This window comes from Chrysemys picta, chromosome 4 (assembly GCF_011386835.1).
Source record: "Chrysemys picta bellii isolate R12L10 chromosome 4, ASM1138683v2, whole genome shotgun sequence".
NCBI classification, from domain to species: Eukaryota; Metazoa; Chordata; order Testudines; family Emydidae; genus Chrysemys; species Chrysemys picta.
The window spans coordinates 84,088,896-84,104,105 of NC_088794.1; the positions used below are offsets into that span (position 1 = coordinate 84,088,896).

The 15,210-nt window shown below is 42.2% G+C and overlaps 1 protein-coding gene and 1 long non-coding RNA gene across 52 annotated transcripts in view; one reads left to right on the forward strand and one right to left on the reverse strand.

Moving 5' to 3' along the window:
- Positions 1-15,210, forward strand: part of MADD (MAP kinase activating death domain) — a 116,482-nt gene that overhangs the window by 45,640 nt on the left and 55,632 nt on the right. For 20 of the 50 annotated variants that reach the window (XM_065595187.1, XM_065595190.1, XM_065595208.1 and 17 more), the window contains 4 exons: positions 4,223-4,325; positions 5,061-5,247; positions 5,479-5,629; positions 11,356-11,562. In XM_065595187.1, coding sequence (XP_065451259.1) covers positions 4,223-4,325; positions 5,061-5,247; positions 5,479-5,629; positions 11,356-11,562 — 648 coding nt within the window. Of the gene's footprint in view, positions 1-1,500; positions 1,603-2,410; positions 2,450-4,222; positions 4,326-5,060; positions 5,248-5,478; positions 5,630-11,355; positions 11,563-15,210 lie in introns of all 50 variants that reach the window. The other 30 variants (XM_065595165.1, XM_065595166.1, XM_065595184.1 and 27 more) reach the window with 3 other exon arrangements.
- LOC101943313 (uncharacterized) overlaps positions 1-15,210 on the reverse strand; it is a 110,502-nt gene that overhangs the window by 27,746 nt on the left and 67,546 nt on the right. For both annotated transcript variants that reach the window (XR_010601039.1, XR_006174236.2), the window contains one exon: positions 6,334-6,474. This is a non-coding gene — a long non-coding RNA (uncharacterized LOC101943313). The remainder of the gene's footprint in view (positions 1-6,333; positions 6,475-15,210) is intronic.

Genomic DNA, 15,210 nt, shown 5'->3' on the forward strand with positions numbered 1-15,210 from the left:
TAGACCTCTATCACATCCCCTTTTAGTCATCTCTTTTCCAAGCCGAAAAATATCAATCTTATTAATCTCTCCTCTTACAGAAGCTGTTCCATACCCCTAATCATTTTTGTTGCCCTTTTCTGTACCTTTCCAATTCCAATATATCTTTTTGAGATGGGGTGACCACATCTGCACGCAGTATTCAAGGTGTGGGCATACCATGGATTTATAGAGGCACTATGATATTTTCAGTCTTATTATTAATCCCTTTCTTAATGATTCCCAACATTCTGTTAGCTTTTTTGACTGCCGCTGCATGTTGAGTGGATGTTTTCAGAGAACTCTCCACAATGACTCCAAGATCTCTGCTGAGTGGTAGCAGCTAATTTAGACCCCATCATTTTGTGTGTAGTGTGGGGATTATGTTTTCAATGTGCATTACTTTGCATTTATCAACATTGAATTTCATCTGCCATTTTGTTGCCCAGTCACCCAGTTTTGTGAGATCCCTTTGACTCTTCGCAGTCTGCTTTGGACTTAACGATCTTGAATAGTTTTGTATCATCTGCAAATTTTGCCACCTCACTGCTTACTTCTTTTTCCAGATAACTTATGAATATGTTGAATAGCACTGGTCCCAGTACAGACCTCTGGGTGACATCACTTTTGACCTCTCTCCATTCTGAGACCTGACTATTTATTCCTATCCTTTGTTTCCTATCTTTTAACCAATTCATGAGAGGACCTTTCCTCTAAGACTTTAAATAGAATAAAATTGTTGATCTTTAAATGATCATTTTTTCAGGGCAGTTAACTGCCCTGCTCGTATGAATGGGGTTGTTTCAGGCTATCTGCAGATTGGGGCAGATGGCAGTGCGTTAGTTACAGTCAGTCATGTTTTCATGGGTACTTTTTGTTTGTTTGTTTTTTACTGCCTATAAGTGCCAGAAACACAATTAAAAAAAAAAATGGAAAGCTCAGATTTTGGAGCACAATTCTGTGACAAAAATGGATTCCATAGCAGATTCCAGAGTCAGAGTACATGAGGCCCTGCTCATAGACCCCATCTCAGGATTGCATGTTTTCATGATCGTTTTGGAATTCTGTTCTCTCAAGTGGTATCAAGTAAATTACTCCAGGTAGAGAATCAAGCATTTGGAAGCACTGAAGACACAATGTGGTGTCTCTAAATCTAGGGTAGAAAGTGGGATATTACTATACCAAAGTGATTTGCAGCATCAGCAAGGTGCTTGGATACCATGACTTATAAGCATCGTATAAAAAAATAGATAGGATTTTTACAGACTTAAAAAAAAAATCTGACTTTTTTAGCAGGAAAGATTTAAACTGTAAGCGGAGGGCATGTTTGGTTTTTGGGACACAAGAGAATATAGAGGGTTAATCCAATAGTGGGGATGTGGAGCTACTGAGATCTGAATAAAAGCATGAATTGCAGGAAGAGTGAGGGGAGAGTGTATGTGGAGCACTAGAGACATTTGATTGTTTCACCTTCTGTTGTAGGCAGCCTGTACAGGAACCACAGCACAAGTTTCAGTTTGTCCAACTTAGCCCTACCAACCAAAGCTGGGAGAGACAAGAACACTCCCTTCCCCAGCCTGAAAGGTAACCACTTCCTCCCCTTGCCTGCTATTGCCTTTGCAATGCTTCTGGCTGCCAAGCAGTCCAAGGATTCACCCTCAAAACGGCATTTTGGGGGTGTAAGACATTCTGGGGATTTGGATCAGTGTTCATCTTGGATAGTTCTTCGATTTTTCTCGGTAGGACTTCTTCCCATCACTTGGGGTGTTTTGTGGGATGGAGAGGTTTCCTTGCCTGTGCTATGTTAATGTGCTTTAGTGGTTCGAGTAGGGGACTCTGGGAACCAGGACTTCTGTGTTCTACTCCTCCTCTACCACTAACTTGCTATATAGATTTGGGCAAGTCACTTTAGCACTGTCCCAGTTTCCCCATTTGTAAAATGGAGATAATGCTCACCTACTTCCCATGGAGATTATGGGGCTTAAATAATGTTTGTAAAGTGTTTTTTCGGCTTTCAGATCAAAAATCCCCTAAAGAGAAGCAAAATATTAGCACAGTAGCTCTCATTCAGGAGTGAAGGTTTGACCCTAAGCTCCTGGATACAGCTGTAAGCAGAGTACTTCCTTCTCCCTTGCAATGCCTTAAGACAATATGGACTGAAGAAATTATTACACTAGGGAATTGCCCCAGCATGGCTAACCTTGGAGGTGGTTATTGATAACAGAAGGGGGATCAGGGCTTCTCATTATTTTTTGCATTGAAACCTTTCAGTTGCTGAGCTGGGCAAAGGATTCGTTTGCTTTTTAAGTTCTTATAGATAATTAGAATTTATTATTTTGTTTTAATTTGATGATTTTATTTATTTTTCCCCTCATCATTTTCATCGGTAAAGATTACTTTAATCTGGAAGTGGGAAGGGATTTGAATGAAGGTTGGTATGACATTTTGCTGACCTTTGACCTTGTAGTAACAAAGGCCAAAAGTTGGGTTTTGTGTGTTAACTTCCATTTTTGTTTGTGAACTGAGCAATCCTGCTCCGGGTGTAAAGTGAGGAGGGGTAGGGCTGGGCTGGTGGAAATGTTAGGGGAGATATTGCACAATTACTCTCTGGGAATCCACATTCTACCCATTGGCTGTATTCCCACGTGCAATTGTGAAGGGTAGGAAGCATGGCTGGGTTGGGCAGTGTACAAGAATGTTGTCTTAGTTAAACTTGCTATTGATTCCACACATTGGAAGAAAACAGTGATGGGTCTTACCATTCCATGTTCATGCTTTTCCTCTCATCTCCTGCAATTTGTTCCCTTCTTTTCTTGACAGCTGTATGTCTGCACAGCCCACAGCAGCAAGCCTCACAGCCCAGATCAAAGACTTCTAAAAACAGCTGTGTAGACAACGCTTTGAAGTTGCTGCTTGGGCTGGGACTTGAGCTCTGAAGCCCACTCCCATGGCTAGGCCTTTAGTGCTTGAGCCCCAGCCTGAGCAGCAACTTTGAAGCGCTGTCTACACAGCTATTTTTTGAGTGCTAGTGTGAGCCTTGGTAACCAAGTCTATTAACTTGGGCTGAGCGGCTCCCAGTTGGGGGCTGTATAGACGTGCCCAACAGAATCTTTGGTGTGAGTGTTGAAACATGAGCAAGGGCCTTCTCTAGCCTGTAGTTCAGTCGATTTGCACACGTATAGATGCTTGCGTGTGTGTGTAAATGCTGGCCTGGGTGAAGTTTCCCTTGCAAGTGATTGTTTTAAATGTTTTTTTGTCTGTCTGTTGTGTAGTTTTAAATTGCTGAATAACTCTTGCAATTCCTGAGTGCATGTTTGTAACTCTAAGGGAAGATGATGCTGGGATTGTTCTTCTGTAACGTCCATTTTGTCACGGCTCCATGAGCTCTTTCCACCCCTTTCTTTAGTTTTTGTTTCATGCACATCTCTTCACTTTCTCAACTGGGCACATGTTTTTGATAGTGCTGGCGAAATGGACGGTGCAGTACATTGCCCCTGAAATTTGGCCAATCTGTTTCATAAATTTGGCTGGCCCCATGTTCTCTTTGAGGCTTCAAGAACCCTTCCTACTGTAGTGTCACTTGGGTTTGATTTTGAGGGAAGGTTGGGAGGAAGCTGGTTACTAACTTAGACTTTTGGTTGGAGGTGGTGGAGATTCTGTAGTACACCACTAATTGTGTATTTTGTGTCCCAGTATTTGGGTTAAATACTATAATGGAGATTATTACTGAAGCTGGCCCTGTAAACAATGAAGGTGGGTTCCCTACAGCATGTGCTGTGCATGATGTAACAACTCCCAGCATCCTCTATGCCTGCCTCTTGGGCAAACTTTCTCACTGGGTAACCAGTATCACATGATCTATACTAGTCACCCCTTAATGCATTGAGCTTTTACACATACTGTGTCTAATCCCAAGATGGTTCTTGTGATGGAACTGCATGCAGAGCAGCCAAGCTTCTCTTGCTCTTCACCTCCTGCTTCCATTACCATCTTTTCTCTCTCTGCATTGTTCCCATTACTGTTTTCTGCCCATGTGTGATGCTAGAATATGGTATATGCTGTTGCTTTTCTGAGTTTCCATTTTGTCTGAAGTCTTATCTGTAATTTAACTGGAGCATTAGCTGACTTTAATGTCTCTTGCTGCCATGGCTTTGGATTGCCTTTTTGATGACTGTTCTCTCATACTGTCTCCTCTCCCATACAGGGAACAGGAGGGCCCTGGTGGATCAGAAGTCTTCAGTTATTAAGCACAGCCCAACAGTGAAGAGGGAATCTCCATCACCTCAGGGGCGAACCAGCAATTCCAGGTAAAAATACTTGTCCTGACTTCTGTGCATACATATGAATGGTAGGGCAGTTCCAGACTTGCTGTAAAAAAGTCTGTATTAGATTCGCTATTGAATACAAAGCTGTATTTCTGTGCTAGTTGCCTTTGGGAAGTGTATACACCTTGAGGTCTTAGACTTTCAGAAGATGCTTTTACACAGGAAGTCTGAAGGTATTGATGGCCTTAGTCTATGCTCAAATCTGTATATTTTTGAGAGCTCTCAAAGGCCTCATCTCTTTTAGAATGGGCTCCTAGAGGTTTCTGATTCCTGAATTAAGTACTAATTTAAGGACTGAGTCCCCTTTTATAGACCATTTATCTCAGTCCTGAGAAATGAAAAGCACTGACAGATCTACTGGCCTCTTGTTCCCTTTGTTGCTCCTGTTTAAATGCAGTTGGATTAGGTTAGATACTACAGTAGTGTAGTCAGACTGCATTAGGGGTGTATGTTCGATCCTGCGACAGAATAGCTAGCAGTAGACAAATTGCTTTGAGCAGTTCAGTGAGGACGGTTACTATAGTACATAGATTGGGCTGAACGTAGTTACGTTAGCAGCATGTTGAACCAGGTTTAGATCCACCACTTGTAAACTTAGTTTTTACATGGAACAAGTTTGTGCAGTTGTCCAGGCCAGGTCACCCCTTATGCCTACAGATCCCATATACCTAGGTCTAGCTGCTTTCTGCCTGTTACTCTCATCTCTCCACCCTGCAGTGAAAACCAACAATTCCTGAAGGAGGTTGTGCACAACGTTCTTGATGGGCAGGGTGTTGGCTGGCTGAATATGAAGAGAGTCCGGCGTCTGCTGGAGAGCGAACAGCTCCGTGTCTTTGTACTAAGCAAACTGAACCGCACCATCCAGTCAGAGGAGGATGCTCGGCAGGATGTCATCCAGGACGTGGTCAGTGCTGCATTCCCTCACATTACTCAAACTAGTTCATGCCCAGTTTTGGTTAGTAGAGGGTGTTCTGAGGCAGTATCTTAGATTACTCCTTAAACACTGATAGTAGAAAATGGTTTCTGCGCAACGGTTTATTGATCTGCGAACCCCTGCTGGAGTGTGCATGTGTGTTCGTGCTGGGATGGATTTCTCATATGTGACGCATCCTCACTGCCTGGGCTCTCATTGCAGGAGATCAACCGCAAGGTTTACAAAGGGATGCTGGACTTGCTGAAATGCACTGTGTCAAGCCTGGAGCAGTCGTATGCAAACGCTGGCTTGGGAGGCATGGCCAGTGTCTTTGGCCTGCTGGAGATAGCACACACTCACTATTATAACAAAGGTAACATGTCAGAGTGTAGTACACCGGAGCATGCAGGGTCACTGTTCTGGAGTTAGCTACTGTGTGCTTCTATGTATAGTGAATGTCTTTTTATAGCACCCTTAAGGTGCATGGGTGCTGTACCATAATTACTAAAAACATACTGCACTTGAAACAACATTCTCTTGCCTAATACAGCCAACTGGCCAAATCAAAATAATCTCCAATGCTTGACTGAACACACAAGTTGTGCAACCTGATCTAAAGCCTGGGTCTCTGAGAGACAAACATAAAGTGGGGGCCCCTCATTGGACCACAGCTGGAATGATTGGATATAAGAGGTAGTGTCTCTAACTAGGTCTCAGATCATATCAGGCTTTAGAGACTCCAATGAACACTTTGAATTACATCTGGAACTGAGGAAGTAGCCGGTACTATGTGCAGAGCACAAATATAATGTGTTTATATGGACTCACCCCACTCACAAGATAGGCAACTGTGTTCCGTGCCAGCGGAAACTTCCAGAAGCTGACCCAAATAAAATTTATGAATCCATCTTGGAGGGGTGGGGACCTGCATAACTGTGGCAAAGTGTAGCTGTGACAAATGCCTGGACAGATGGGGAAAAAATCACTACAAACCAGCACTATCTGTAGATACAGGAGCAGTGAATGATCCTTCAGTTCCCTGTGGCTATGCACCCTACGGGAAAAAGTAGCACTTACCACCAAGTGAAAGGGCAGGTACAGTCTTCTTCCATTCTTCTAGATGAGCCTTTCTCTCTCATCTCACCAGCATCGTTTTGATCTAGTCCAAATTCAGTCTGAACCATTTGCTCCCATCCAGGTCCAAGCCTCAGTTAGGCCCTGAGAAAGCACAAAGGGAATTTGTATTTGATAAAAAGGTGACTGTGCTTAATGCTGTTCTGTATGTTGGTGGTATGGCTGACAAAATTGAAATAGAGGAACAAACTCACATTTGACATCACCCTGTGTCTGAAATCTGATAGGGGTTTTTATGTTGTTTTTAAATTTCCTGCTGCTGCTTTTCTTTTCTTTTTCTCTTTTTCTTTTTTTTTTTTAACCACCAACGGCAATTTGGATTTGGGTATTTTTTTCCCGGGGACTTGATTTCATTGTTTGTACCATCACCAAACAGAGAAGAAAAATCTTTAAAACATTTGTTAAATGCACATAAAATATAAAAAAGTTAAAACATTGAAAACTTAAAAGATTAAACCTCCCTTTTAGCAGTTTCCCTTATTTTTGCTCTCTTTCTTTGTGTAGAGCCTTTTAAAGGGAAAACCCTTACTTGACAGTAATCTCACATGGTATTAAGTGTCCTCAGAGGGGACAGAGTTCATTTTAGGTGGTATCTCTTAGTTCTTAAGTTCTGTTGCTAAAGTCTGATGTGTTTTAAGATAAAATAAGAAAAATACACACAAAAGAGGAAAGAGCAAAACACAGCTTCTGTCTCTGATGCTTACAGTTAAGTTGCTAGAAGACCCTGATCACATTAAATGATCCATTACCCAATTAGCTTCTCTGGGACCCTGACTTACCTCGGAAAACATTTGGCTAATTGCTTTTTCCTCTGGCTGATCTGTTGTAAGCAAATCTCTCACCTCAGAGTGAGTTGCTCAGTACTGCTTTTAGTTCACCTCTCTGGCCACAGCAATATGTTGGAAGATTAAATGTATTCTGACAGGATTCTTATTTGACAGAAGGGAAATAGGGAGTAACAGGAAAATGGCAGAAGAAATTGACACTTTAAAGAAGAAGTGATAGTACTACCCTTAGGTTTCCATCTTAGGAAGTGCTTGAAACACAGCCATGGAGATGGTGGTGATGAATTGTTTCCTCCTCTTTTCTGGACACATTATCAGGATCAGGGAAAAGAAGGCTCTACAGTGTGTTAGTAAATCCCTGGTCTCAGCCCATAGTGATGACAGCCATGCAGGTGAGGCAGGTTAATGCCCCTGTCACGGATCCACAGGATTGGTGCTATGCCCCCAGTTTTTGAACAGTCTCTTTGAGGATCCCCTTTAGTGTGCCAGACCCCCAAGGGATCTCACTCTTCCTTCAGGGTGAGCAACGAAGCTGCACCACCTCCTAGACCAGGGGTAGGCAACATATGGCACGGGTGTCGAAGGCAGCACACGAGCTGATTTTCAGTGGCACTCACACTGCCTGTGTCCTGGCCACCCGTCCAGGGGGGCTCTGCATTTTAATTTAATTTTAAATGAAGCTTCTTAAACATTTTAAAAGCCTTATTTACTTTACATACAACAATAGTTTAGTTATATATTATAGACTTATAGAAAGAGACCTTCTAAAAACGTTAAAATGTATTACTGGCACGCAAAACCTTAAATTAGAGTGAATAAATGAAGACTCGGCACACCACTTCTGAAAGGTTGCCGACCCCTGTCCTAGACTGAGCTACCAGGCTCCAGAACTCCTGTTTCACACCATGAGCTCTGCTCAGTGAGTTCAACTGAGAGAGACTCCTGGTAGAGACTTCACACTTCACTCAAAGGGACTAACACACCCAGCCACTATTTGCAGTGACACCCCAAATAGCATTTTCAAAACAGAGCAGGCTATATTAGTCAGTTGGAACACAGCACTGGAAGTCCTTGGATTAGCATAGAGAAATAAAGGTTAAAGCATAGTACATTCTGGTCAAGCCACAATTCACCAGCCAAGCTGTAGTGAACTCCATAGTCAGGCTCGCTCTCTCTCTCTCTCTCTCTGACTTCCTTTCTTAGTCCCAGTAGAGAGAGTTCCCAGCATTCTCAGAAGCTAGCTGTTACTCCCACTCCGTCCTTTGTTCTCCAGGCAAGGCCATGCTGAGTTCACAGCTCCCCAGAGTTTCCCACTGTTGATTCATGTGTTATTTGAGCTGGCGTTGTCTCTTTGGACCCCTTGTTGATCTGGATCGGAATCAGCCAGTTCCTCGATGACTCTATTCATTCCACCCAGACAGGGAGGTGAGAGACACACGTCTCTTGGGCCATGTCTACATTAGTGAGCTTCCAGTGGCACGGCTCTACTGATGCAACTGCGCCACTGTAAGATCGCTTGTGTAGCCACTCTGTGCAGATGGGAGAGAGCTCTCCTGTCAACATAACAAAACCAGCTCAACGAGCAAAGGTAGCTATGTCGTGGGAGAAGCTCTCTCGCTGACATAGCGCTGTGCACACTACCACTTGTGGCAGTGAAACTATGTCACTCAGGAGTGTGTTTTTCACACTTCTGAGCAACATAAGTTTTGCCGATATAAGTGGTAGTGTAGACATGGCCCTAGTCTGCCTTGAGAGCAAACTTAATCCTCTCCCCCACTGGGTAGCAATGCAAAGTATGGAGAGAAACTGAGGCACACATAAGCCTCCTAAATATATTACAAAAAATTCTCACTTTGTCACAACTCTCCAGAAAGGCAGTGCCCAATACAGTGCCTTTACAATCAGACTTCCTTTTGTGTTATAGCAACAGATCAAAGTGTATTTAACGAATCTGCAGTCTCACTAGGAGCCTTGAACATCCCTATTTCACATTTCTTTTTGTTCAGAGAAATTCAGTTTGTCATTTCTTTTCTTTAGTGCTTCCTTACTTTTAAGAATTTTATGCCATTTTAACCTGTAAACATGTTCTGTCTGCACCTTTCGGCCTCTTGGGACAATTTGTGACTTTAACTAGGGGTAGGATTCAACACAGTATATCTTTGGGGAAAGGAAAAAGTACATCATCACTTTCTGAGATGTCTAAGAAGCAGACTCACTACATGGCCTTCTCCCATCCACCTTAGCAAGACACAAGTGAGCCAACAATTCATAGTCAGAGATATCAAAGGTTGCTGACAGGGATAATAAAATTAGTGTGGACATTTTACTGAAGTTAGTCACTGATAGGCTCTTGTGTACTCCACAATTGTAATGGGACTCTGTCCCTCTTTGCCACATTATTCTCCTATAGCTAAGCTTTCACTTAAAAATTGTTTCTAGCCCTTATGGTTGTGAAGAAAACCTTGAAAATGTGGATCAGTGTAACCAATTCATTATTGTCTTCCCAAGTCTGTAAACAATGTGAAGTAATAGCTTTTAAGATGCAAGAACTGTCTTTGTTCATCTCATTGGGTTAACACTGAAACCTAAAGATGACAGTGAACATAAGTACATAAAAACAGGCATAATAGGTCAGACCAAAGGTCTGTCTAGCCCAGTATCATGTCTTCCGACAGTAGCCAGTGCCAGGTGCCCCAGAGGAAATGAACAGAACAGGTAATCATCAAGTAATCCATCCCCTGTCACCCATTCCCAGCTTCTGGCAAACAGAGGCTAGGGACACCATTCCTGCCCATCCTGGCTAATAGTCATTGATGGACCTATCCTCCATGAACTTATCTAGTTCTTTTATGAACAGTGTCATAGTCTTGGCCTTTACAACATCCTGTGGCAAGGCATTCCATAGGTTGACTTTGTGTTGTGTGAAAAAATGCTTCCTTTTGTTTGTTTTAAACCTGCTGCCTATTAATTTCGTTTGGTGACCACTAGTTCTTGTTAGTTTTGTTAGCTGTTTTACTATTAATCATTTTATAAGAAACACCCAGCTAATTTGTTTATTCCATAATTTCTAACTATATCCATGCCTGGCTAGGTGTCAAAAGCCCTGACTTCCCCCTACACAACTTCCAAAACCCCCAGCTTTGCCCCGTAGTATTTTAATTTAAGTGAAGCTGTACAGACTCTCCAGTTTTCTCTGATTCAATCACCATTTATTGGGCTTATGCAGGAATTACTTGGTGAAATCCCATGCTCTGTTTTATGCAGGCTAGACTAAAAGATCATAATGGTCCCTTCTGTCCTTAAAATCTATGAATTTATGAACTCGCAGGTAGTCAGCTGCAGCTCTTTCAGCATTTCCTCCTGCTGATTGAATGACATCATCAGTACTTTGCCCAAGATTTGTATTTGCCAACTCCAACACAGAATCCACAATGGCAGACCGATTTCCCTTACTGTTACTTATTTCTCTTACATCTGTTATTGTGAGAATTCTTCACAGTAAGAGAAACTTGATGGTGCTCCAGAGATGGTATTCTGGATTGATCAGGCTGCTGTCTCACCACTCTGAACAGTTCTATGGGAAGAGACCTCACAGTTAATGTGTCAGAGGAAAAGAAAAAATTCTAAGCATCTAATGCAGATAGATCGGCCTGGGAGTAGGTGTCCCATCATCAGTGCTGTAGTCTTCTCCCCTGCTGTTTCACTAGTGTCAGACCATCTGCAAACCATAGTGACCTTGAGGACAATGTTGGCTATGGGATGTCTAGGTGGCAGTCTATTAGCACTTGTGAGTGTTGTTAAGCCATTGACAGAATGGGCCTTCACAGATTTTGAAATTCCTCTGGGTTCACCAACCTGACAGGAGCTGGGATGGTCCCTCACATCAAACTGAAGGAGCGAATGATTTGACCATGAAAAATACAAAACAATTCTGGCTGCTCATGGGCTTATCTCAGTCCCTGTTCTTCACAGTGCTGCTGATGGTGAAATCTATTTGAGTCTCTAAATCTGAGAAGTGACTGTTTTGCATTGATGCTGTCTTAGGCACTAGGTTTTATTAACACCATCTGCCCCATCCTTTCTCCCTATTCCCCTTCCTGTTTCTGCCCTCCCCCCCCCTTCTTTCCGCTGTCTTACACTTTTTTGTCTGCTTCTCTTCTTGTTCTCCTTTCTCTTAAAGAACCAGAAAAAAGAAAACGAAGTCCAACAGATGGAGCAGCCACTCCGGTTGGCAAGGACCCTGGTTTAGCCATGAGGGCAGAACCGAAGCCTACAATGAAACTGCCAGTGCCCCAGCTCATGCCAAGGGTACCAAGCCCTGCAGGAAAAGGGACAAGGGAGTTTGACACAAGGAGTCTAAAGGAAGAAAATTTTATTGCTTCCATTGGTGTGTATTGATGTGCATGTGGAATGCAGGAGGAGGGGCTTTTCCCTAGCATTAGGTTCTGCTTGCATCCTCCCCATTTTAACACACTTGCCTTCATTGCTGCAGTAACGTGCTTCATTCACACCTGGATCACAAGGACCAATCATACCTGCTCTTCTTTCACTCGTGGAGGAATATTTCCCAGGGCAGTTTGTTTTTTTGAGACGTTTTCATTTTAAACCCTTACCAAATAACGTTGACACTTGATAAAATCCTGAGCATGTTCCAGGTTGACACTTTTTGGGAGTCAAAAAATGACCTGAGGGAGATGACCACATGATTCTGGGGTCTGCAGGACCTTGGAAATAGCAAACACAATAGGGACTAAATAAAACAAAAAAATACCTGTCATTCTTTACTATAACTGGGAGAAAGTTATCTGGGGTATGTATGCCAATAGAAATAGGGCCCAGGGATCTGCTAATCATGAACAGCAAAATCCTTAGAAAGGAATTTCACTTCCTGTACATTTTAGGTTTCAGCTCTTCAACTTCAGTAATCTGGACTAATGGGTGTTTCTTCCACATCATGGCAGGCAGGCAGACTGCCTGCCTACCTAAACAGTTCTTGCAAGGCTGGCTATTGGAAATTTCTCCAGTCACACTTTTTTCTTTAATGGGAGGAAAAATGAAAAGACAATAGGAAAACTAGCAGGTATATTCCAATCTCTGTTTATACTATCTGAAAAGATTTTCACTTGGTCAACAAACAAGATTTAGGAAGGGTCCAGATTATTGTATATTTGGGTAAGAAACCTGATCATCAAATGGGAAAATTCCTTTTTCTTCTCATCATCTCCAGTAATGGGGACTGATAGACTGGGTCCAGAGCATCACTATGTATAGCTTGACAAAGGGAGGCCGGGTTTTACAGGATCATTGTACAGAGGATTTATCACCCAAAGGCAGAGTCTGATGAGGCTACAACATCCAGTCCGCCGTGACTTGTACAAGGTGGAGAGAGTACCAGATACTCATATGACTAAACAGGTGCAGATGTTTTCCCCTCCTTCCACAATCTCCACCCATATAGTGGCCACAGTTTGGATTGAGTCCCACTTAAGGGAGGCTGAATCCTTGACCTCTGACCTAGTATGGGTCCTTGATTCAAGAGTTGATCCAAGGAACGATAGCACAAGTGAAGGCTTTCAGTTTACTTGGCAATCCCCCAGGGAAATAAAAAGTGATCTTATTTCTATGATTAAACTATAGGGGCTTGAATGCCTCTAAATTACATTGGATTCTTTTTTCCTCTGCAGAAAGAACAAAAGGAAGATTTTTTTTTTGATTCAGCTGGAAAGCTGGGAACTCAGAAAGGTGGAAGCTCTTTGCCTGGGATTCTTGTTGAGAATGAAGAAGCAGCGGTGACAGGACAGTTGGCTGTCCTTTCCTGGCTGAAACTAATACTTTATCTTGCACACAGGAGTGTCATAAGGATCAGTCAATCCATGTTTGCAACATGACTTAAAAGATGTAGTGCTACAGAAGTCCGAAATGTTTTTTTTTTATTTTAATATTTATTATTGAAACTGTTCCTGTCAAAAAAGCAGCCATGAGTGCACTGCTAATTGTTTAAAGACAGGGAACAGGTTAGCTTCTAACTATGCTCCTGATAGCCCCAATGTCCGCTACCTGTCTTTTCAGGGTATTTGATGCAAGAAGGAATGAAGCAACTGGACAAGAATCTGGATTTTTTTTTAAAAGTCAGTCTGAAAAGCTGTCCATATGTCTCTTATAGAATAGCCTCTAGGTGACAAGTTTTACCTTGTCACTAAAGCCATGTTTTCTTAAAGTGCAGTTCTACTCTAAAAGGTGTCTGTAAACATGGCATTGTAGGATTTCACATTTGTTTCAGACTTTATCTCAGTTGTGTTGAGTTTACAATAAAAGAGAGCCCTGTAGGCTCATCTGGAAATCAGGCTAGGTTCTTAAATGATCATGCATTGTCAATAATACTAAAGGTTTTATTGGACAAATTCTGCCTTCAGTGACACTTGTGCAGCTCCATGGTCTTCCATAGCTTTGAGCTGGCATAACAGATTGGAATGTCCTAGGAGCTTAGGTGAAGAAGGCAGATTAATGTCAGGAGACATCAGTGAATGCTGACAGCGTTGCGTTCTAGGGGGAGCCATCAATCTCTCAGTTGGCACAATTTGCCTCTTAACCAGCCGGCCTGGATGTTTAGTTTTTCATAATAGGTGAATTGACTTAAACATATGAAATGGCTTGTAGTTGGCTTCAGCAGAGCTGTCCTCTTCAACCGAAGTTTCTTGGTCCTTCCGTGTTTCCATATAAGAGACAAAGGATGCATTGTCCAGACCCGTGAAAAATGGCTTGAACTGATTGAAGAAATAAACATCTTTATTTCCAACCAGGTTATATGCATCCTTCCCTCAGACATGTTACAGATCCTTTGTACTGAGTGAGATTCCAGAACTCATCAGCCAAATAAATTGGCATCTGTGACCAGTTCCTTGTTTGGATCTGCCAAAGGAATTCCACTGAAGATGATATGTGCTTTATCCAATCATTACTCGATGGCTTTTTACTTTGTTCAAGAGAGTAGGTCCTAGGTTTTCGGTTCCCATTGGGATATTAAGGATGTTAAAACATGGGCCATCTTTTTGGACTATGGAATTCAGTTGGAATATGAAATAAGTCTCAGGAGATGATGAACCAGTCTGGTGGGAGAGAGAGCTAGAGATTCATCCTCCTAGTAGAATAGAATTTCCTGACATCGTATGTGCCTTGCTGCAGAAGATTTTCTTTTGAAGACTTGGGGTTTCTGACACCTTAGCTGCTTTCTTGCTCTTCTCCATTGGGCTAGTTTATTCTGCAACTAGTCTACCCTGAATTTAAATTCATCTGCTCCAACAGCAATTGCTTTTAGGCATCCTGGTCCACCTCAGTGGGAAGTTGATAAACTTTTTTCCTTTCACTTTTTAGGATCAGAGATTAGATTACCCTTTAGATCTTACCACACAGGCTTTCACCACACAGTTTTTCTCTAGTGACGCTAACAAACTCAGATTAGATGAGATATCTCCTGTTCTGGGCTTGATCTGCAGGACTATGTTGGATGACTACACTGGATATCGTATTTTTGGCGATCACCTTGCATTACAAGTAAACCATTCAAAGCTGCTATGGTATTATGGTTCCTTTTTGATCTTTATGGAAGATATAAGAAGAAACTCAAAGGGCCCTGGAGGTACATGACCAGAGTTTAGGTTGCAGCCCAGCCTTTGACTATGTATTTAAATTCCTTATGAAGTGATGCACGGACTGTCTTCTCTGTCAAGTCAGCTCTTTTTGGGGGGAAGAGACTATTTTTTTTTAATTTAGTGAATTGTTAAAATAACAAAGTATATGGAAGTTTTGGTGATAGTCAGCATCAAGATATATAAAAGCCGCCGAAGGCAAATGTTATAAATAAGCCTCTCAGTAAAGCAAATCTTGTTGTGTAGGGGAATTCTGAATAACGGAAATCTGCTTGCCTCAGTCTTAACAAAAAAAAAAATAGGGAAAAAGGGGAATAAAATAGATCACCAGAATGACTGGAATGTGTCATGTGCAGCACCATTTCCTGCCCGCTGCCCATATGCATGCA